Source organism: Leopardus geoffroyi, chromosome E1 (genome assembly GCF_018350155.1).
Source record: "Leopardus geoffroyi isolate Oge1 chromosome E1, O.geoffroyi_Oge1_pat1.0, whole genome shotgun sequence".
NCBI lineage: Eukaryota > Metazoa > Chordata > Mammalia > Carnivora > Felidae > Leopardus > Leopardus geoffroyi.
Window position 1 is genome coordinate 25036975 of NC_059330.1, and position 24180 is coordinate 25061154.

The 24180-nt window shown below is 36.8% G+C and overlaps 1 protein-coding gene and 1 long non-coding RNA gene across 4 annotated transcripts in view; one reads left to right on the forward strand and one right to left on the reverse strand.

Moving 5' to 3' along the window:
• The window catches only part of USP32 (ubiquitin specific peptidase 32), a 242450-nt gene that overhangs the window by 84427 nt on the left and 133843 nt on the right, over nucleotides 1–24180 (reverse strand). For 2 of the 3 annotated variants that reach the window (XM_045488182.1, XM_045488181.1), the window contains exons 6-10: nucleotides 9127–9258; nucleotides 7207–7314; nucleotides 5793–5908; nucleotides 4740–4802; nucleotides 2269–2352 (exon numbers count right to left, since the gene is read on the reverse strand). In XM_045488182.1, coding sequence (XP_045344138.1) covers nucleotides 2269–2352; nucleotides 4740–4802; nucleotides 5793–5908; nucleotides 7207–7314; nucleotides 9127–9258 — 503 coding nt within the window. Of the gene's footprint in view, nucleotides 1–2268; nucleotides 2353–4739; nucleotides 4803–5792; nucleotides 5909–7206; nucleotides 7315–9126; nucleotides 9259–18033; nucleotides 18182–24180 lie in introns of those variants that run through there. The other variant, XM_045488183.1, reaches the window with a different exon arrangement.
• Nucleotides 1–24180, forward strand: part of LOC123603362 — a 124319-nt gene that overhangs the window by 18476 nt on the left and 81663 nt on the right. The gene's annotated exons all lie outside the window — the stretch shown is intronic.

Consider the following 24180-nt stretch of genomic DNA (forward strand, 5'->3'; position numbering starts at 1 on the left):
ACATAGATAACAATTAAAGCTTAGCATAGCATAATATAACTTAGCATAACTTAGCATAACAGTCTTCTTACTCATATACTAAGTGAACATATAGTTTTAAAAGCATATTGAATATGAAATAAATACAGTAAAATATAATGTTAAAATGTAGGTGATAAGTATTCATGTGAAAAACCTTTTAGCTCTTCATAATATAATGTTAGAAACACACATACACAAAGGCAAATCTCAAGCATTTGGTTATTTATAAATTAGAGTCAGAAAAATAGTGCCACTGCAAGTTCTTGATAAGAATGAGAAAAAAAAAAAAAAGAATGAGAAAATAGGAAAGACAATACAAAAGAATCAAAACGTTATGCTATGCAATAGCTACAAGATGATATAGGCATAAGCCTAAGCGATCTAAAAGTTATGAGATAAAGTAATAAGGATATTATTTTAAATGAGATAAAAATAGTTGATCAATTTTCATATTACCAATTTTCATATTACCAAGTCATTTCTGTTTGGAGTAGTGACTAATATTATTTTTGTATGTTTATATTTTATAAAGCCATCAAGTTAAAATCCCTGCTGAAAATTGTAACTGATGTGGAAAAACTGATTGATATAAATGGATATTACAGGCTTATCAGATTGTGTGTGTGTATGTATACACACACACACACACACGTGTGTATATATACACACACGTGTGTGTGTGTGTATATGTGTATATATACGTATATGTATGTGTATGTATATGCACGTGTGTGTGTGTGTGTGTGTGTGTGTAATTAGTCATTAGCTATCAGGAAGAGGCCAGTTTCCATTTATTCTAGCATAGCCATGTTTATTCTTTACATAAAACAGAAGAACATGATAGATATAAACATAGCAAACTTCTGACCTTCACAGGGGTATAAGGAAAGAAAAATAAAATAAGGAATCTAAAATAGGGGCACCTGCGTGGCTCAGTTGGTTAAGCATCTGTCTTGATTTTGGCTGGTCATGATCTTGCAGTTCATGAAATCAAGCCCTGTATCAGGCTCTATACCGACAGTGTCAAGCCTGCCTGGGATTCTCTCCCTCTCTCTCTGCCCCTCCCCTGCTCGCTCACATCCTCTCTCAAAATAAATAAACTTAATAAAAAAAAGAGGAATCTAAAATATCACTATTAAGTCAACTTAAATATTTGTGAAAAATTATAAAAAATGGAAACCATAAATTATTGTTTTTAATTGGAGCAAGAAAAGAACTACAACTAGGAAAATAGTTGAAATCTGGCAAGCCTTATGACTTAATGTTCATTCCTGGCACCTTTTCTCTCCTCCTTCTTCAATCTTTCTTGTATCTTCTAAAGAATTTTTTAAAAAATTTAGAAACAGCCTTGCAGCCAAGATAATCTCCTAACTGGAGAGACTGTGTACATTGAAAATTCTACAGCTGCCTACTTATGATTCATCTTTCTGTTCACACTGCCTCACTTATTAGGAAGGACCTTTAAAAAAAGACAACAGTGAAGAAAAATAAGAATTATGATGGCTTTTGCAATCTAAATTATTATCTATGCATCTAACATGCTGGTCTATCATGAATTATAAGATAAATATACATAATCAGCTATATTCTACTTTTCTATCTCCCATGATTTTGAGATGCTTCGGTGGGCTCTCACCCTCTGTCTTAGCATCTTTCAGGTATATACAGGATAATGTAGTTTTTTTTTAATAATTTTTTTTAATTTTTTTTTTAATGTTTATTTATTTTTGAGACAGAGAGAGACAGAGCATGAACAGGGGAGGGGCAGAGAGAGAGGGAGACACAGAATCTGAAATGGGCTCCAGGCTCTGAGCTGTCAGCACAGAGCCCGACGCAGGGCTCGAACTCATGGACCATGAGATCGTGGCCTGAGCCGAAGTCGGACGCTAACCCACTGAGCCACCCAGGCGCCCCTAAATAATTTTTTTTAAATGTTTATTTATTTATTTTCAGAGAGAGAGAGAGCACGCGTGTGAGAGCGCACAAGTGGGGGAGGAGCGGAGAGATAGGGAGAATACCAAGCAGGCTCTGCACTAACAGTGCAGCCTCAGGGCTCAAACTCACGAACCATGAGATCAGGACCTGAGCAGATATCAAGAGTCGGATGCTTCACCAAGTGAGACCTCCAGGCGCCCCTACAGTTCTTTTTATAATATGCGGTTTTGTAGCTGAGTTGCAGTTATTACTACACAATGAAACAGATGTAGAACTACTGGTACTATTACTCTCTGTACCTGTCAAACCTACCTGGAAAAGGAGATTCAAAAACTCATTGGCAAGAACATTTTTCACGCTCCAAATCTGGTAGTCTTCTAGAGTAAGATGACCCATCTGAAAGAGAAACAATGTTTAAAAAGATCTCATGTAAAGAATGTCCTCATTTTTACTGAATTTGAGTAAAATCTGACTTATTAAACGTATATTGGTCATTTTTATTTTAAAGCAAACAAATAACTTAAAGTAGATGCTGCATGTTCATCTGAAAACTAGACCAGCTAGGATAAGTTTAAAAGCAACAAAACTCTCTCAAAGCAGTCAATGGTAATGAGGATAATTTATCATCAACAAGCTTTATCCTCCAATAACCTGGGAAATAATTCACATTATCTTCTGCTTCAAGGGTTATCTAGGGAAAACCACAAAAGGCTCTGAATAAAGTGGAGTATTTACTAATGAAAAAAAATTTTTTTTAATATCTATTTCTGAGAGACAGAGCATGAGCAGGGGACAGGCAGAGAGAGAGGGAGATACAGAATCCGAAGCAGGCTCCAGGCTCTGAAGCAGGGCTTGAACTCACAAACTATGAGATCATGACGTGAGCTGAAGTCACCACCTATTTACTAATTTTTGAAAGCAAAAAAGCAGACTCTGGATTATGTCCTTTCATTCTAACAATTTTCTAAAACCTTCTTAGAAATATCTACCAATATTATCAGACTTCTTAGACATTTAAAGGAATTTGATAATAAATTTCTGATATATCAAAAATGAGTATCTATATAAGATTTTCCCAAAACTAATTTAACAATTTATAAGTTGAGTAAAGGCAGCATTTTTGTAGTGTCAATGTGTACAAAAAATTCCATATACATACAAAGGCAATATAACCAAATGTTTCTTACTGCTTGTGTTCACATAATTACTTATCAATCTTAGATGAATAATGTTTTTTGCTTTTATTATTTAATGATATTGACATGTTCTCTTTTCATTATATGCTAGCCACATGTAAGAAAAGATTTTCAATTACTACAGTTATGATTATTAGCTTTCACAATACAACTTCTTCTTAGTATGTTAATATTAAATCTAAATTTAGTACGTTAATACTAAATCCAAATCCAGTATTACGCTTTTTTATTAATAAAAAAAAAAAGCATAATATTGACATAATCTGTCTCCAGCGAATAGGTTTGGCTGAAAGGTCCAAGTTTTATTCTGAACTGTTACTTTTTCATTATTGTTGCAACATGGAGATGGAACAACTAAATTAAATTATCTTCTTGTTAAAGTTTATAATAGAGCCAGAAGTAGAAACTCCACCTTACATAAATAGACAGCAATAATTCCTACTATTTATTATTCAGAAAAAAAAGTATTAAAAATTGTACCTCTACATGAGGCATTTTCTAACAGAAATTGTTGCAGGTTTCTACGCATATCAAATAGAAGTGGATACCTTAGTTTTTGGTAGACAGAGGTAAACAAGGGAGACTATCTGTACTGCCAAAGCCCTATAAAACTCACCTCTGTTACTGAGCATTAGTTAATAAGCCTATGATTGATTCCCTCTAGAATCATGATTGAAGAAAGAAAAAAAAAACTAATGTCACTTATTTTATCTAAACCTCTGTAATACTACTGTAGTCTACATCCTACTAATCTGGTACTTGGTACATGTCAAAATTTGAAGGGAAAGGCTCAAAATAACTCAAATATGCCTCACATATGTGCATTATTTTCAATTTCACACGGTGACACAAAGACATTACAGTAATGTAAGCTATAGCAATAAACCTATTATAATATCCTTACTAATAAATGTTGTCAAACTAAAAAAAAAAAAAAAAAAAAGAATTTATTCTTTAAGTATATGCTTACTCTTGGTATTACGTGATTATCCTGGCTGCTATTAAATAATTCAGGAGACATCATTATTAATACTATTAGAAAAAAATAATTTAGGAATATATGTATCACCCAAATTGAGATAAAAAATCATTTCTATTGTCCCAGATATCCTATGGTCCTACCCAATTAATCCATGCATTCCCCAAATCACTATTCTAATACCTATCACCATTTATCAGTTTTGCCTCTGTTTTTGAGCTTCACATAAATGGAATCACACAGTAAGTATTCTTTTTTGTGTGAATTTTTTTGCTCAATATAAGGTTAGCCCTACTATAACTTATTAAAATGGAAGAAATAAATATTATAAACCATAGATGTCAAGGGCTATGTCTATTTAATTTTTATAAAACATCTAGTTGTAAAATATAAGTTTATATATATAAACACTTAACGGAACTGTTTAAAGACGGAATGGGCTATCTTTAGAGACAACTTCGTGGTACTATAACTGTAGGTCCAAATAAACCCTTGGTGGAAGTGATGCAGAAGGGATTCAAATATGTATATAAGCTATATATCCTAATTCACTGTACATGGTATTTTCAGAAAAGCATATAATTTATCCTAGCCCTAGCTAGACTCACCTTTGTGGTGTCATGTGCATTCAATATGCCTTCTACAATGTCAGATAGATCCGTATGTAATTCCTTAAAAAAAAAAAAAATCCAAAGGAGTAATTAGAAAAGGGTAGTTACATTTTATTATTCAATGGCTACAGAATACTGTATTTTAGTCAAGTATTGTTAATTTTTTTATTTAAAAAAATTAAAAAAATTTTTTTTAACGTTTATTAATTTTTGATACAGAGAGAGACAGAGCATGAATGGGGGAGGGTCAGAGAGAGAGGGAGACACAGAATCTGAAACAGGCTCCAGGCTCTGAGCGGTCAGCACAGAGCCCGACGCAGGGCTCAAACCCACGGACCGCGAGATCGTGACCTGAGCGGAAGTTGGACGCCTAACTGACCGAGCCACCCAGGCGCCCCTATTTAAAAATTTTTTAATATTATTATTATTATTTTACACTGTTATATTCATTTCAGGTATACAATACAGTGATTCAACATTTCCATACAACACCCAGGGCTCATGACCACAAGTGCCCTCCTTAATCCCATCATCTATTTAACCCATTCCCCCACACTCCTCCCCTCTAGTAACCATCAGTCAAATATACATTTTTTTTTTTTTTATTTGAGAGAGTGTGTGCATGTGGGGGGGGGGGGGGGAGGGAGAGGGAGAGAGAATGTGAAGCAGGCTCCATGCTCAGTTGGATCCCATGAACCTGGGATCATGACCTGAACAGAAATCAAGAGTCAGACGCTCAACCAACTACGCCACCTAGGTGCCCCAAGTATTTTTTTAAATTACCTTAATAAGTTCTTAGGTTTCCTTTAAAAAAAATTAAGACAATTTTCCTGTAGTTTCATTGTTTACACAATAAGTTCAGTTTATTAAATTTTCTAAGACACATTCTCTTTCCTATTTTGTACCTTCAGCTATGAATATTTTGAGTATGTAGCATTAATATAGCAACTCAAAATAATAACAAATCCTTTTCTCTCTCTTTTTAAATTCTCCACTCCACTTTCCTATTGGAAGTTTACATACAACAATATGTATACAATCAGAACTTACTGGTATATCATCAGTGCGGTTGTCCTTCCACACCTCTAAAAGTGCAACCACCATGTCTCTCAGTTCAACCCTGGAGAGAACTCCATCACGGTCAACATCAAATACCTTGAAGCAAACTAAAGAAAAGAAACTCTTATGGAGGAAAATTACTTTTCTATTCTGAAGTACAATGCCTTTTACTAGACGCTGACCTAGCAAAATTAGTTTCTCAAGCAAGTATATTTGGATTAAGTTCTCATCTGGAGCAGACTATAATATGTCATTAAAGTCCTCTAAACTTGTAGGGCTTCCTGAATTCTTCATAAATCTCCCTCTGAATCAGTACCTGGGTTACAGTCCTATGCTTTACCCAAATTTAGAGTTAAATTCCTTGCAAACTGATTAAAAAAAAGGGGGGGGGGGAGTTACTATATAATAAATATTACAATATCTCACAGGTTTTGAGGAGGCAATTCAAGTCTTTATATTACTTTCTAATATTTAAAACTGATAAGCTGATTTTTATAGTGCTGAAAGTATTCCATTTACACGAAATATCAGCACTTTGCTAATTAGCTCCAAACAAATCACTATAGTTACCTTCTGTTAGCCCATCAGCAAAAAAAAAAAAAAAAAAAAAAAGTTAAAAACAAATTTAAGGCGATAATTCACCTCATTTGAGATGCAAAATTTCGGCCTCCTTATTTAATATTAGAACTTTAGTGGGAACAAATGATCTACCATAAAGTCAGACTGTAGTAATGGCATATCATCAGGGAAGAATTCTGAATTTTTAAAATTAAGTATCTATTTCATGTTTGTGAAGCTGTATTTTAGAAAGAGTGTGATGATGACCCTAGTAAATACATTAGAATTAGGTTCCAATTAAATGTAAACTGCTCCATTTTCTCATATCTGGTTAAGATTTAACAATGTAATATACTTATGTTTGTAAATTATGCTACAATAACATTTTAGCTAGGTTAAAGAGACCATTTTAGTATTTAATAAAATTATGTTTTGATCATAAATTTCATCTTGCTAATAAAATATTAATGTATACAAGTGACAGAAAATGAGTTGTACTTTAAATTATGCAAGACACAAAATTCTCTATAGACTACCAGAACATATTTTCCAAATGCTTAACACTGTCAAATATATTGTAAGTGATATAGTTCATTGATCATGAACTGCAAATTCATCAGAAAAATCAATCCCTAATCAAAAAGATCCCAAACTACTCCACAGTAAAAAAGAAGAGATGAGTGAATCCTTAAACTGACCTCAGGAAAACCTCAACATGAGACTAATATTTACCAACCTGACAATGTGATAAAAATTCAAGCCTTAATACACAGATGATTTTATATAGATGAATGCTAATTCTTTCTGTGTAGTTTGCAAATTTTGTGACAAAGTTTAACACACTTACATTTTTGTCTTTCAGCCAGGGGTCCCCTACAACAGGCTGATAACCCACAAGATATCTCCTTAAAATCTATGTGATTGTCACGATTTTCATCAAAAGCATTAAACAAACCTGTAAAATAGGAAAAGATACCATAAATCACAGCCAACAAGTCTCCTAATATTAATAATATCATGTTTATGAAAAGAGGCATGACTCCCACAAACTGGCCAAATTAAAAAAAAAAAAATTGTTTATCAGTAGCTCCTACTGCCTCAGGAAGTATTTTTCTCCTGGCATAATTAAAATTAAAACTAAAGACCATAGCAGAAAACACATTCCTATCATCCTGTGTTTGGTTATATTTGCCTGTTTGTCTCTATCTTCTATCACTTGTAACAGCTAAAAATGATGATGGCACGGGGCGCCTGGGTGGCGCAGTCGGTTAAGCGTCCGACTTCAGCCAGGTCACGATCTCGCGGTCCGTGAGTTCGAGCCCCGCGTCGGGCTCTGGGCTGATGGCTCGGAGCCTGGAGCCTGTTTCCGATTCTGTGTCTCCCTCTCTCTCTGCCCCTCCCCCGTTCATGCTCTGTCTCTCTCTCTGTCCCAAAAATAAATAAACGTTGAAAAAAAAATTAAAAAAAAAAATACTTTAAAAAAAAAAAATAAAAATAAAAATGATGATGGCATGTAAAAAATTAAAATAAATTGAAAAAAATTAAGAACTGAAAAAATAATCAGAAATTACTATTATCCTTACTTAGTTAAGAAAAAGGAAAAAAGGAGAAAAGCTGAACTGTATACTTAAAGATAATATATGAGCTCCCATAAACCTCTTTCATTAAGCAAAGAAAAACATGTTACAAACAAAAGAAATTCTGTACTGCAGTCTTCTTTGTAGTTTATGTTTTATAAATAAATACTTAAAATCAAAAACAAAAGAAAATTTGTAATCTTGTGGTTTTCAAACTTTTTAACTCAGGACTCTGAGATCAAGACCTGAGCCGAGAATAAGAGTCGATGCTTAACTCACTGAGCCAACCAGGCAACTCTGGTTTTCAAACTTTGTGTAAAACATAGAAATGGAATAATTTTGTTTTCAAATAAAATGATTTCTCAACCTGCAATTCTAAAAAGGTGAAAACACAATTGTACTGTTGAAGTAAGGTGGAAAAGCCCAAATCCCCATCAGTCCTGGCTCCCCCAATAAGTACTGCTAAAGTACCCCAGGAATCTGAAGAATACAGACTATATTTCAAGAATTCTGTGCCCTTAGTTTAAAGAGTAGAAAACTAAAGCTCAGATGGGGTTAAGTGATTTGCCAAAAGTAAGAAAAGTTAAGAAGAACACAACCCAAATATTCAGATCCCAAATATGATTTTTATGATATTATCCACAATTATTCTTTGTATTCCTAATTTAAAAAAAAAGTTATAGCAATGAAAAGTTTAGAGCTAGCAAGAACCTCAGAGATATTCCAGGCTAGTAATTTTTAAATCTTTTTTGGTAGGGGGAAGGATATAGCAGTGGAACCTTCTTATGTAGAAGAAAAATAATAGAGGCACTTGAGGTGAGAAAGAGGTGGACTTATGGGTGGAAACCTAGAGCTTTACCCACACAGTGGCCACCACCCTATTCCATGCACCATAGGCTAAGACACTTCATTGGAATACAGTGACTAACTTAGTCAAACTCATTTTATATTTGAGGATATTCATGTGCAGAGAGAGCTAACCTGATTTATGAAAGGTTACACAGGTAGAATAGGAAGCTCAAGACTACAATCTTCATTCCCCTTTTTGTTTTTTTTTCCATTAAACAATGCTATTTGCAAGAAATTTGCAAACTTATAACATTATGGCATTTTAGAGTTAAGATGGATGTAATGGTTAGAAATAAGAGATGGACTCAGGTGTGTTTGCCATTTGTAGAAAACAGACCTACCTTCACTTAGAGATGGACGAATGGGTGGTGAAACCAATGGGCCAAATGTCTCTAAATCAAATCGTCCAGTCCGGGATTGAGCCTTTAGCAACCAATAGCGTTTCTCCAGATCAATGATGTCTGATTCTTCCACTGAGAGTCAAATCAAATAACATTATAAAACCTCAGACTTCTCTTCTGGGCAGTTAGTTCATCCTGATCACATAACTTCAAGGATATATTTTACTAATTTTCTGATTCAATTGTTAAAAATAATAATTACCTAAAACAAAACTCTGGAAGACAAATACGTTATATCTAAAATGGCATGAGAATTAAATCTGAATTAATATAAAAGTGGCTTTAAAAATCAGGAAAAAATGTTCACAATTTCCCATTAAGTAGGCTGCTTAAACCCAACATGTAAAATAATAAACAACTGAGACATTTCTTTTTGGCTTCCTATAACACTTTTATCTATACTCCCTTTTCATAATTTTCAACTTCTATCTTGGATTTAAAGATTTTATATACATATTCGCTCCTGGTTACACTGTAAACATCCTAACAGCAGGATCCATGTCTGATTCATCCTGTCGATATGGTAACTACTTACACATTCAATACTTATTAAATAAATAAAAAAGAATATGAAAAAGATGCTATAAATGACAAAAGTCAATAAATGACAGATGAGGTAGGATAGGATTTACAATGTGATAAATAATAGGTGCATCATGAAAACATGAATGTCCTTCACCCCTCATACATCAGAAGGTAGACTAAAAAATTACAGATATGCTCCAACCGCAGTTACATTTTCCATGTGCTGTTCCCCGCCCCCCCGCGCCCCCACCCCATGCAAAGAAGTAAGATTTAGAAAGCAAACAAAGTGAGTCCTTCCAGTGCCCTGGCTTTTTGCCTGCAATCACCTTCCAGACCTTGGCAAGATTGGAGGAACCTAAGCAGTGAGAGATTTCGCTGAGTTAAACAGAGAAGTTGTAGTTCTGGGAGGTTAAGATAGCCGAAATTTGCAAAGCAGAATACTGGAGAGGAAAGAGTTATACAAAGAAAGAGCTCCAGAAATCTGCATAGGACTCTTGTTGAGTTTTGGCAGAATAGTAAGCTATGTATGTATATAGTGAAATTCATTTGAGGCTGGGCTAGGAGATACCTAAGTTTTGGCTAGCCAGAGTAGAGACACTTCCCTGAACACAGGGAGTAGATTAAGAAGGTCACACTTAAATAGAAGGGAAAAAACTCTAGAGTAAATGCTACTTCAGACTTAATAAAGCTTTAAAAAAAATTTTTTTTATGTTTATTTATTTTTGAGAGACAGAGAGACAAAGCACAAGCAGGGGAGGGGCAGAGAGAGGAGACACACAATCTGAAGCAGGCTCCAGGCTCTGAGCTATCAGCACAGAGCCCGACACTGGGCTTGAACCCGAGAACCATGAAATCGTGACCTGAGCCAAAGTCAAATGCTTAATGGACTGAGTCACCCAGGCACACCACCCTAATAAAGCTTTTAAAAAAATCCTTGCAAATGCCAAGCTGATCCACAAGTAATTTACCGGCCTATCAAAAGAAAACAAATTCCTTTTAAAGGAAGAATCCACTTAGCCATAACATTCATAATGTCTAGCATCCAAAAAAATATGACACAAGCAGGAAAAAGTGATCCAAAATCAGGAAAAAATTAGTCAATACAAAAACCTATAGAAATAACAGAGAATTTGGCATTAACAGACAGGCTTTAAAATATCTATTGGAAACAGCTCAAGAATTTAAGGAAAACCATGACTACGTTGAGGGGAAAAGGGGGGGGGGGGATAAAAAAGCACCAACTGATATTTTCTACTTATTTTTTACAATTTTTTAAATGTTTTTTTAAATTTATTTTTGAGAGAGAGACAGAGTGCGAGCAGGGGAGGGGCAGAGATAGGAAGACACAGAATCTGAAGCAGGCTCTAGGCTCTGAGCTGTCAGCACAGAGCCTGAGGCAGGGCTCAAACCCACGTACCGAGAGATCATGACAGAGCTGAAGTCAGATGTCCAACCAAGCTACCCAGGCATCCCCCAACTGATAGTTTTTTTAAAATATGTTTATTTATTTTGAGAGAGAGCACAGGAGTCTGCATGTGTGTGCATGTGCACAAGTGAGGTGGGGGCAAAGAGGGAGAGAGAATCACAAGCAGGCTCCGTGCTGACAGCACAGAGCCCGATGTGGGGCTTGATCTCATGAAACTGTGAGATCATGACCTGAGGTGAAACCAAGAGTCCAAAGTTCAACCGACCGAGTCACCCAGGTGCACACCAACTGTTATTTTGATGAATACAAATATTTGAAATAAAAAAATTCACTAAAGAATTTCATAGCAATTTAAAAACTACAAAGGAAAGATCAGTGAATTTGAAGACCAAGCAACAAAAACTATCCAAATGGAAGCATAAGGAGAGAAAAAAAGTGAAATATTAGAACCTTACTGAACTATAGTATCAAACAGCATAACATGCATGGGGTCCCAGAAAGGGAAGGCAGAAAATATCTGAACTAATAACAGTTGAAAATTCCCCCAAATTTGATGAAACCTATAATTCCACAGATACCAAAGTTCAATAAATTCTGTGCAAGAAAAATTCAAAGAAAACCAAACCAAGGCAAGTCACAATCAAATTGCTAATAGAAAAAATTTAAAGCAGCAAAAAACAGAAGCAAAACCTACTACAAACAAGGGAACTATGATAAGCAATGATTTCCCTCCAGAAACAAGGGAGCCAGGGGTGCTTGCATGGCTCAGTCAGTTAAGTGTCTGATTCTTAGTTTCAGCTCAGGTCATAATCTCAACAGTTCATGGGGTTGATCCCCATGTCAAGCTCTGTGCTGACAGCACCTGCTTGGGATTTTCTCTCCTTTTCTTTCTGACTCTCCCCCACTCAAAATAAATAAAAAGTTGGAAGAAAAGAAAAGAAAAGAAAAGAAAAGAAAAGAAAAGAAAAGAAAAGAAAAGAAAAGAAAAGAAAAGAAAAGAAAAAGAGAAAAGAGAAAAGAAAGCCAGAAAAAAAACAATGGAGGAAAAATGTTGAAAGAAAAAAAAACCTGTTATTTTCATATTCTATATCCTATGCAAATATCCTTCAAAAAAGGGGAGGGGGGATGAAGAACTTTTTGGACAGACCAAAGCTCAAAGAATTCATCAACAGCAGAACTGCATCAAAAGGAATATTAAAGGATGTTCTTCAGACTGAATACCAGATAGCAATCAGTATCTATCTATCTATCTATCTATCTATCTATCTATCTATCTATCTACACAAAGGAATGTTGAAAACAGGAAATGCCCAGTCTTTAAACTTCCATGGGGCGGATATCACTGACCATACCAGATTTTGGATAGGAGCTTGATGGCAGCTTTGGTTAGACTAAGTTTTTCTTCAGTTCAAATGCTTTGAAAACTGAGTTCAGATTTCTATTCAGGAGAATCCAGAAACTGCTAGCTTTTGAAACTAGGGGCCATAAACTCCAGCCTGGAGGCTGCATGCGTGTTCATATAAATAGTGTTTTATTAAAGCACAGCCACACCATTTACTAACATATATAATTTATGGCTGCTAACGTATTACAATGGCAAAGTTGAGTAATTGTGATAAACAGACATATGGCCCACAATTCTGAAATATTTACTATCTGCCTTTTTTAAGAAAAGGTTTTGCCAATCTCTGTGTTAGACCTTGAAAGTGCATGACTGCAAGACTTCAAAACTGAGACTACACAAAATGACAGCACCTAGGGACCAAAGAGCCTTGAGACTGTGACCCTTCAAGAGTCTGAGATTTTAAAATTGTTAGGCCATAAAACTATAAAATCAAGAGATCTCTTTTCACTTCTCAGCCTGCCCCCAATCAGCAAGATTTCCACCTGAGAGAACTGGGTGGCAAAAATTATCTTTGTACGTAGGGTTCCTTCAGATTCAAATCTGAAACAGGTTTCTCAAAAGTTTGGCTACTTTTTCTTCATTCCAGCACAACTTATCCTCAGGCAGGCTCACTCCCCTGCCAGCCTTACTCCCAACCTCAGCATCTGGCCTGAGATTTGAAAACATCCTATATACCCTTGATCACCTAGGAAGGGCTTTGTCTCTCTGGAGTTTCACTTTCTTTTCTTTTCTTTTTTTTTTTTTAAAGTTTATTTTCATTTATTTATTAATATTTATTTTATTTACTTATAGAGAGCAAGCAGGTGAGGGGCAGAGAGGGGACAGAATCCTAAGCAGGCTCTGTGCCACCAGCACAGAGCCTGATGTGGGGCTCAAACTCACATACCTTGAGATTGTGACCTGAGGTAAAATCAAGAGTCAGATGTTTAATCGACTGAGCCAACTGGGCACCCTCTTTTTTTTTTTTTTCCTAAGATTTCTTTGTATGCAATGGCTTTATTTATTTATTTTTAGTTTTTTTAGTTTATTTTTGAGAGAGAGAGAGAGAGAGAGAGAGAGAGAGAGAGAGACAAGTATGCACACAGCAGGGGAGGGCATGAGAGGGAGACACAGAAGCAGGCTCCAAGCTCCAGGCTGTCAGCACAGAGCCTGATGCAGGGCCCCAACCTATGAATGGTAACCTGAGTCAAAGTTGGACATTTAACTGACTGAACCACTCAGGTGCCCCTGCATGCAATGGCTTTAAAGAAGAGTATGATTGTTTCGTCTATGTAGTGATTTCATGTTATTACAGTGGAAGTGAAAGTCGTTTATACCCTTCTATACTTCCCAACCTAAAGCAGAACCCTTCAATTAGCATTTAACATGAATCTGAAAATTCTCACCAGTGCAGTAAGATATAAATATGAAAGTACAATATTAGAAAAGAAGAAGCAAGGTTATTCTTTGTGTAAAGCAGAATGCATATCAAAAAACTCAGTTTTTTACAAATTATAATTGGGTTTAAAAATCTATAAGGATACAAAATACATATACAAATATCCATGCTTTTCTTATATAACATTAATAGCATGTAAGAAAATATAAAAGACAAAAAACACAAAAATAGCAATTCCCCACAAGAAACAAATATCTAAAAGTAAATTTTAAGATATAAACGAAACTTTTATGAAGAACACTTTGTAACTAATATTACAGATCTGAATAAATGAAGAAGCATACCATGGCCCAACAGGGCCTTGATAGAGGCATACCATGGAGTTAAACAGGGTGTAAGATCACACTGTGAGGGTGGTATAAGAGTAGAGATCTGAAGGAGGCAAGGGGACAAATCACAGAAAAAACTTTCTAGAGAACAAGGCCTCAAGATGAAAGCTTGCTTAGCAAGCTCAAGGAAAACAAAGATCAGAGTGGCTGAAATGGAGTTAATGAAGGGGAGAATAATAAGAGAGTAGTAGGAGATAAAATCAAAGAAAAAATGGTCAGATTATGTCATTGTGAGAACTATGGTTTTTTTTTTTTTAATGTTTATTTAATTTTGAGAGAGAGAGAGAGAGAGAGAGAGAGAGCAAGAGAGAGCAAGTACAAGCAGGGGAGGGGCAGAGAGAAAGGGAAGAGAGAAAAGGAAGACACAGAATCCAAAGCAGGCTCCAGGCTCTGAGCTGTCAGCACCGAGCCTGAAAGTGGGGCTTGAATTCATGAGTCATTAGTTTATGACCTGAGCCGAAGTAGGATACTCAACCTACTGAGCCACCCAGGTATCCCCTTATAAAACTTTTTTTTTAACGTTTATTTATTTTTAGAGAGAGGGAGAGAGACACAGAGCATGAGTGGGGAAGGGGGAGAAAGAGAGAGAGGGAGACACAGAATCCAAAGGAGGCTCCAGGCCCTGAGCTTCAGCACAGAGCTAGATGCGGGGCTCAAACCTACCAACTGCAAGATTTTGACCTGAGCTGAAGTCGGATGCTTAACCAACTGAGCCACCCAGGCGCCCCACTTCAAGAAATTTTATTTTACTTATTTTTTAATGTTTGTTTGTTTGTTTATTTTGAGAGAGAGGGAGAGACAGAGTGTGAGTAGGGGAGGGGCAGAGAGAGAGGGAGACACAGAATCCGAAGCAGGCTCCAGGCTCTGAGCTGTCAGCACAGAGCCCGAAGCGGGGCTCTAACTCACAAACCGTGAGATCATGACCTGAGCCAAAGTCGGACGCTCAGCCGACTGAGCCACCCAGGCACCCCTAAAAGAAATTATATTCCTTTTGCTTGACTTCCAAGGGGCTCCCTGGACTTAAAGCTAATATCTATTTTCCTTTCCTACCTCCATTCTTTTTTTTTTTTTTGAAGTTTATTTATCCATTTTGATACAGAGAGAGGGAGCAAAGCCAAGTGGGGAAGGGGAAGAAAGAGGGAGAGAGGGAATCCCAAGTAGAATCCACACTGAAAATGTGGAGCCCAATGTGGGGCTCAAACTCACGAACCTTGAGATCATGGCCTGAGCCAAAGGCGAACACATAAATGACTGAGTCAACCAGGAGCACCCCCTACTCATTATACTGCCCTGATGCTCTCTATGCCTAAAACCTAAAAAAAAAAAGAGGTTGTTACTTAAAAGATCTAAGAGTAAAATTCTTTTGAAAGTAAAATACAAAAATAACACTGCACTAGGAACATAGAATTTTGTGTAATTATACATCAACAGATGGAAGAAATGAGATATTCAGAAAGCCAGTATTGTAATTTACTCTGAAGCAGAAGAAAACTCATGGAAATGACCACACCTGCCATAGGTAAAAACAAAAAAGGCCTTGACAATGTGTACCTGGGGTCAAGTACACTGGTTCTAACGTGTCCCCATTTTACAAAGAATACTCTCTTGGGAAGTTCTTAACTTTGCTATCTCCAGAATAGTCCTCTTAATGATCCATAAAATCTATGAACAGGAATTCTAAGAGTGACAATGAAGTTACCCTACACTTTGGCATTTAAAAAGAACTAATTACTTATTAATTATTAAAAGTAACTATACACTGAGGGACAAGATTACTTGTTTGTCAAATTACACAAAATCATTGTTCATAGTTTTAAATAAAGGGCTAAGTTCATTTTTAAAATTTTACAGAAAAATCATCAAGGAAGATTATGACACAAAAAAGATAAAATTTTCATACAAGAGTACACACTGTCATAGATTTTCTTTTTTAACCAAATATCAAATATACTACATTCATTGACACTGTAACCTCCTGATGAATCCACCTTTGCAAAGGTCCAATAATTTTGAAACTAAAACTAAATTTTAAAAATATGCAAAACTTCTACATAAGTACATAGTTTTCATTTTTTTTAAAACAGAGGTATCTATCAAATACCTATATAACTGAATTTTACTAAAAAGGAATATTTAGGGGTTCCCAAGTGGCTCAGTCAGTTGAGCGTTCGACTTTGGCTCAGGTCATGATCTCATGGTTCATAGTTTCGAGTCCAGAGTCGGGCTCTGTGCTGACAGCTCAGGGCCTGAAGCCTGCTTCAGATTCTGTGTCTCCCTCTCTCTCTGTCCACCCCCCACCCCCGCTTGTACTCTCTCTCTCAAAAATAAATAAACATTGGGGCGCCTGGGTGGTGCAGTCGGTTAAGCGTCCAACTTCAGCCAGGTCACGATCTCGCGGTCCGTGAGTTCGAGCCCCGCGTCGGGCTCTGGGCTGATGGCTCAGAGCCTGGAGCCTGTTTCCGATTCTGTGTCTCCCTCTCTCTCTGCCCCTCCCCCGTTCATGCTCTGTCTCTCTCTGTCCCAAAAATAAATAAACATTGAAAAAAAAATTTTAAAAATAAATAAATAAATAAATAAATAAACAAACAAACAAACATTAAAAAAAGTTAGTAAGGAGAGTAATCACAGGAGTCTGATATATAAACTGAGATAGCACTACTGTTTCCTTTTCCAAAATAAGATACCTGGTCACTTCATTTACAATGTATGAAAGAAAAAGAAACCTTTTAGTTCCTGCAGAGAAACTGCTTTCTCAAATTCTAAACTTTCTTCTAAGTAGTAGATATACATATAAAAAATCTGACCCTGAAACAAAACAAGGAAGACAGTAGCCTTGACAGAAACTACGTTCTTATTTGAATACTTCTAGGTACTGAGCATATGCTCAACAAGTACTTCTGATTAATTAGTGTTTATACAATACACTAAATTAGAAACGCACACAAATCACACTGACTTGACTCTCAAAATTGTTTACCTTTGATAACTGTTTATAAATCTCCTTAAAAAGCACAATTTCTTTGCTAAAGGAGAAATGCGGAGGGGCGCCTGGGTGGCTCAGTTAAGCATCAGACTTCAGCTCAGGTTATGATCTCATGGTTCATGGGTTGGAGCCCCGCATCAGGCTCTGTGCTGACAGCTCAGAGCCTGGAGCCTGCTTTGGATCCTGTGTCTCCCTCTGTGTCTGCCCCACTCCTGCTCACTCTATGTCTCTGAAAAATGAATAAAGGCTAAAAAAAAAAAACTTAGAAAAAAAAATGTGGAAAGATGTGTTGAAGATATTTAAAAGAAAAAAAAAAGATCAGATTGTCATGGTCACCAATTAAAACCATGCTTTACAGTTCCCTCTTACGCTTATGTGATCTGTTCATATTTTGGTTATAGACTGCATGCAATTCATCATCAAATATTTGCCAAAAGCAGGCTAAAATAAATTATATATATTATTACATGAACTGGCAACTGAAGTGCTGGGAAGAGTGAAGGCAACTAACTTTATTTTCACTTAAAGAAGTTAGAGGTAATGAGTGCAATAATAATTACTCTACTTGCAACTCATAGATCAATATCAGAACTTATACTTTACTAGCTAAATACGAATGAATCTATAACCCATCTAAAAGTATAATTTTTTTCTGGTTCACAACAGCAGCACACCATACTCCCAACATTCTAAATAATTCGTGGCCTACACTTGGGCCATCCTAATCAAGTCCCATCTTACCAGAGGTTCCAGCTGCAGAAATAGCTCTTTAATGCCAGAAATGGGTTCTCATTAAAAACAAAGAAAAAACTGGCAAAACATCCAAGCGTTTTCAAACAGTAACACATTTCTTGAACACTGTTGAGGAAGCAACCTGTTCACAAATGCAACGACCTTCTGAGATCTACTTAAAATGGCTATAATCCTTACATCTTGTACAACCGATAAGAGGATAATGAAAAAGGGACATGGAGATTTACTAGGGGTTTATGGTCAAAGAATCATTGACATACTTTTTCTCTTATTGAAAGAAGGTGCCAGCAATGCCAGCTAAAATGTTGCAAGGGAATATAATAACACACATATTTTTAATTGAGATAATAAATGCTAAAATAGAAACAATGTAAATTTAAATTAGATATAAAAAGAATAATCAAAATGCATTCAAAATTAGCCCAAAATACTACACTAATTACCTCAAAATCCACTACTAAAAAATCTGAGTTATTCATCAGGCTTATTCATTCTTATGATACATTTTAAGGAAATTCCAAAAGTTCTTTCTTAGTTTATTTCGAGACACATTTACATGAAAGAATAGGCACAAATATTTTCTTCCAAAAATATGGCTAAATTATATGAAAATATCAATATTAAAGAAAATAACTCTCAATTCATTTTTATCTTATTTGTTAATTTTTGAGAGAGAGAGAGAGAGAGTGTGTGCACACACAAGCAGGGGAGGGGCAGAAGGACAGAGATAGAGAGAGAATCCCAAGAAGTCTTCACATCCAGCTTGGAGCTCAATCCTACCACCAGCTATGAGATCATGACCTGCGCTGAAATCATTGAGTCAGATGCTCAACCGACTGAGACACCCAGGCACCCCTCAATTCATTTTTAAAACATAGTTCTTAAAATCATAGTTCTTCTACTGCCCATTTCATTTCTAAGTATCCCAAGGGGGGAAAAAAAGGAAATTGGAAAAGTGAATCTGCAAGATTGTCTGAAGTGAGTCTGACGAAAATGGTGCACCACAACCACAACTCCTTCTATCTCAATTAACAAGTTACTCATAAAAGATTGAAGAATAAAATGACTGTGTGTTCATAAACTGCCTTCATCTCAATTTTGGCACCTAGTAGCCATCTGATCTTGAGAAAGTTTCTTTAACTTCTCATAGTCTTAGTTTCCTTAGTTTTAGAATATGAATAAAATGAACCTCAGAGAGGGCACAAGGATTAAATGAGAGGATATACAGAGTGCACATAGTGCCTTCTTTAGTAAGTGCTCAATCTACACTAATTAGAACTCTCATAAAGAGAAATTAAGAAAACAGTCCTGTTTACAATTGCATCAAAAAGAATGAAATACCTAGGAATAAATTTAGTCAAGTAGATAGAAGATCCGTACTCTAAAAACTGTTAAGACCTTCTTTAGTATTATGTTTAGATTCCTTTCTCTTTATTTTTTGTGGGTATCTATTAGTTTTTGGTTTGTGGTTACCGTGAGGTTCATATATAATACCCTGTATATACAGCAGTCTATTTTAAGTCTGTGGTCACTTAAGCTCAAACACATTCTAAAAACACTACATTTTTACCATCTACTTCATGTGTTTTTAACACTATATTTTACTTTTTATTCTGTGTATCCCTTAATTATTACAGAAATAGTAGACTTTACTACTTTGTCTTTTAACCTTCATACTAGCATTACAAGTGGTTGATCCCCTACCTTTACTGTATGTTTGCTTTTACAAACAGATTTTTCTCTTTCATAATTTTCTTACTTCTAGCCATGGCCTTTTCTTTTTCACTGAGAGAAGTCCCTTTACTATTTCTTACAAGGCCAGTTTAATGGTGCTAAACTCCTTTAACTTTTGTCTGGGAAACTCTTTATCCCTCCTTCAATTCTGAGCGATAACCTTGCAGGTAGAGTATTCTTAGTTGTAGGGTTTTTTCCTTACAGCACTTTGAATATAACATGCCACTCCCTTTTGGCCTGCAAAGTTTCTGCTGAAAGATCAGCTCATGGTCTGATGGGGGTTCTCTTGTATTTGCTCTTCCCCCTTTGAAGTTTCTTTTATCTTTAATTTCTAACATTTTAATTACTATGTTTCTTCATGTGGATCTCTTTGGGTTCATCTTGTTTGGAAAACTCTGTGATCCCTGAACCTGGGCGTCTGTTTCCTTCCCCAGATTAGGGAAATTTTCAGCTATTATTTCTTCACATATGTTATCTACCCCACTTTCTCCGTATTCTTCTTTAGAGACCCCCATAATGCACATGTTAATATGCCTGACATCCCAGAGGTCCCTTAAACTATCCTCATTTTTAATAATTCTTTTTTCTTTTTGCTGTTCAGCTTGAGTGCTTTCTACCACTCCGTCTTCTAGATTGCTGATCCATTCTTCTGCATCATTAATCTGTTGATTCCCTCTAGTCTATTTTTCATTTCAGTTACTGTATTCTTTACTTCTGATTGGTTCTTTTTAAAAATATTTTCTATCTCTGTTGATGTTTTCACTGTTTATTCATTCTTCTCCTGAGCATCTTTCGATGAACATCTTTAGTTTTTTTTGTGTGTTTATTTATTTTTGAGAGAGAGAGAGAGAGAGAGAGCAAGGAAGGGGCAGAGAGAGAGGAAAACACAGAATCTAAAGCAGGGTCCAGGCTCTGAGTTGTCAACACAGAGCCCGACGCAGGGCTTCAACTCACGATCCTTGAGATCATGACCTGAGCCAAAGTCAGCACAACTGAGCCACCCAGGTGCCCCTAGGTGAGCACCTTGAGGACCGTAACCTTCAAGTTTTTTATCAGGTAGATTGCCAGCTTATCTCTGTTTCATTTAGTTCTTTTTCTGAGGTTTTATCTTGTTTTTTCATTTGGAACATATTCCTGTGTCTCCTCATTCTGCCTGTTTGTTTCCATGTATTAGGTAGATCAACCACATCTCCCAGTCTTCTTTTTTTTTTTTTTTAGTTTATTTATTTATTTTGAGAAAGAGAGAGAAAGAATGCGAGTGGGGGAGGGGCAGAGAGAGAATCCCAAGCAGGCTCCACACTGTCAACGAGAAGCCCAACGCGGGGCTCAAACTCATAAACTGTGAGATCAGGACCTGAGCCAAAATTGAGTCAGATGCTTAACCGACTGAACCACCCAGGTGCCCCACACATCTCCCAGTCTTGAAGGAGTGGCTTTATGTAGAACATGTCCTGTGGGGCCCAGAAGCACAGTCCCCCTAGCCACCAAAACCAGGAGCTCCAAGGGTATCCCCTGGGTGGGCTGTGTGTGCATTTCTATTACGCGGGGCTGTGACTGCTGGAAGTGCATTGATAAGTGGAGCTGTCCCTAGCATGACCGGCTTAGATGCCCCGATGCAGTTACTAACTACAGGCACAATGGTAAGGTTTGGCTGCCCTGCTGAGGCTGGAGCCAGTTTGGGAGGCTGCTGGTCCAGGCCAAAGCCACACACTGGATGCAGCATGGTGGGAGCTGCTTTGGGGTCCCTGGTCCTGGTGGAGGCCACCCAATGGGTGCTGTGGAGTGGAAGCCATTTGGAGGAGTACTAGACCCAGCTGAGGTCACCTACCAGACAGATATGGTGGAGCAGAAGCCGCTTTGAAGAGTCACCTGGTTGGGAGAGGAGAGTTAGGCATGGAAGGATATTGAGGCAGGGTGAGTGGTGCTAGCAAGGCAGATGTGAATTATCAGAAATGGCACCTACCAGCACTAGGCCAGCTAAGTAAGAGTAAGAAAAATGGCAACCGCCTATGTTTCTGTTCCAGGAGAAAGTTCCTTCAAATCCCTGCCCCTTCAGCACATGCACTAAAACTAATGAATAAATCTCCTTTACATATGACCCTGGGGACTTCAAACCCCTGCCTCTGTGCTCTTGGAGTGGATGGATTTGTGCACAGTCTACTTTTAAGAGCAGAGTCTCAGGTTTCCTAGAGCTCAATGGGTTTCCTATAGCTCAAGAGCTTTCCTGGAGTTAGGCTCTGCTGTTTCAAATCCAGGCTTTGTGGGAGCTCATCTTCCCAGTGCAGGTCCCCAGGCTGGGAATGTCCAATGTTATGCTTGAAACCCCTTGCTCTTCAGGGAGGACTTCTGTGTTTGTGACATCCCTTCTGTTTAAGGGTCACCACACTGGGGGTATTAGTCCTAACTACACATCTCTGCTCCCCTCCTACCTATCTCCATGTGGCTTTTTCTTTATACCTTTAGTTGTGGAATAGCTGTTCTGCTAGTCTTCAGGTTGTTCTGAGAAAGAGTAGTTCTATATGTAGTTGTAGTTTTAGTGTATCTATGAGAGGAGGTAAGCTCAGAATCTTTCTACTCCACTCTCTTGATCCTCTTCAGGTCTAATCTTAGGTATTTAAATAGCAAATTATGAGAGAAAAACACAACAGCTCTGACAAAAATTTGATTAAGATCTACTCAAATATTAAAAACTTGAACTCTGGGCTAATGTTCTAATTCAATTTCTTTTTTTCTTTAAAAAAAATTTTTTTAATGTTTATTTATTTGAGAGAGAGAGAGAGAGAGAGAGAGACAGAGCATAAGCAGGGGAGGGGCAGAGAAAAAGAGGGAGACACAGCATCCGAAGCAGGCTCCAGGCTCTGAGCTGTCAGCCCAGAAACCGATGCAGAGCTTGAACCCACAAAATGCGAGATCATGACCTGAGCTAGTCAGACACTTAACCCACTGAGCCAACCAGGTGCCCCATAATTCAATTTCTTAAGCTTAAAAAAGATACGGAGGCACCTGGGTGTCTCAGTGGGTTAAGTGTCCAACTCTTAATTTCAACTCAGGTCATGGATCTCTTGGTTCTTGGGATGAACCCTGTGTTAGGCTCTGTGCCGTGAACAGCTTTCCTGGAGTTAATCTCCAGCTTGGGATTCTCTCTCTCCATCTCTCTCTGCCCCTCCCTACTCACACATGCACAAACACTCACTCTCAAATAAATAAAATAAAATAAAATAATAATAAGGTAACAATAATCTGGAATTTGCAGTTCTGAAAAATGTACCTGCCATGACAAAATCTAAAATCTTACTCTAAATCTGTATTGAATACAAATAGATTCCCCTGTTTCACTTGTGATTTAAATAAAAGAGAACATCTGATTAAATATGGCAGTGTGTTCAACTTACTGTGACTTTAAATTTTACTTTATAATTGTATGTGAAAAATAAAAGGCATCTGCATTCTAATATAAATGTTACTTACAAGTGAAAAATTGTAATTCCTTTTTGTTTCCTAGATATCTTGGCTCATTACACAAATTTAAATGTAGTCACTGATGCTTTAAAATAAATATTTTCTGTCTACTTATAAATCAGTTAATAACACTATTTTTTTATCCTAAGTTTCCACATTCAGGACACATTATTTGAAAAGTTTAATGTACCAAATATCCTTTGAATGGAAGAGCTTGCAAAGAATTTAGTGGTGAATTGCTTAGCCAGAAACTGAGAATGTATAGGTAATATGATAAATCATAGCCATCAGAATGCAAACCTACCATGTCAGAATTTCTAAATAAATTTAGCAGTAATTCTGACTTTATGATAATGCTTTCATATAAGCCCCATGAAGACAGTAGCTATTTGCTGAAGCCCATTGCAACTGAGTTGTCTCTTTCACTGGTTTATGCTGATTCTTTATTTCTATAAACTGTAAAATAAAACAGAACTAGAAAGAAAAAGACTTTCCTCCCACAGATGTGGACAAGTTGATTTGTGTACAGATCTACAACCCTCTGTTATGAAACTGCTTGCTTCCAAAACAATAACTCTCTAGAGATAATGGGGTAAAGCTCACTGATATTTGCAAGCCAAGTGTCCAATGATAAAAGAGGTTACATATTCATTGTAAAGCACCCATTCTACAACAGGCACCAAGCTGAGTCTTTTAAAAACGGTATTATCTCATGTAATCCTAAAGGGTAGACCAATATGCCACCCCAAATATCTTACTTGGCATAAAAATTATATTGAGTTGAAGGCAATTGAGAAGAAGCAGATAAAAGAAAAGCTCTCTGCAAACTCCCCCTACCTTTTGCCTAATTTGTAAAGGTGTCTTCCCTGCTCCTCTACCAGAAAGACAGAAGTAATCACCAGAGACTACTCTAGACCGTTATCAACCTGGAGATTGTACCCG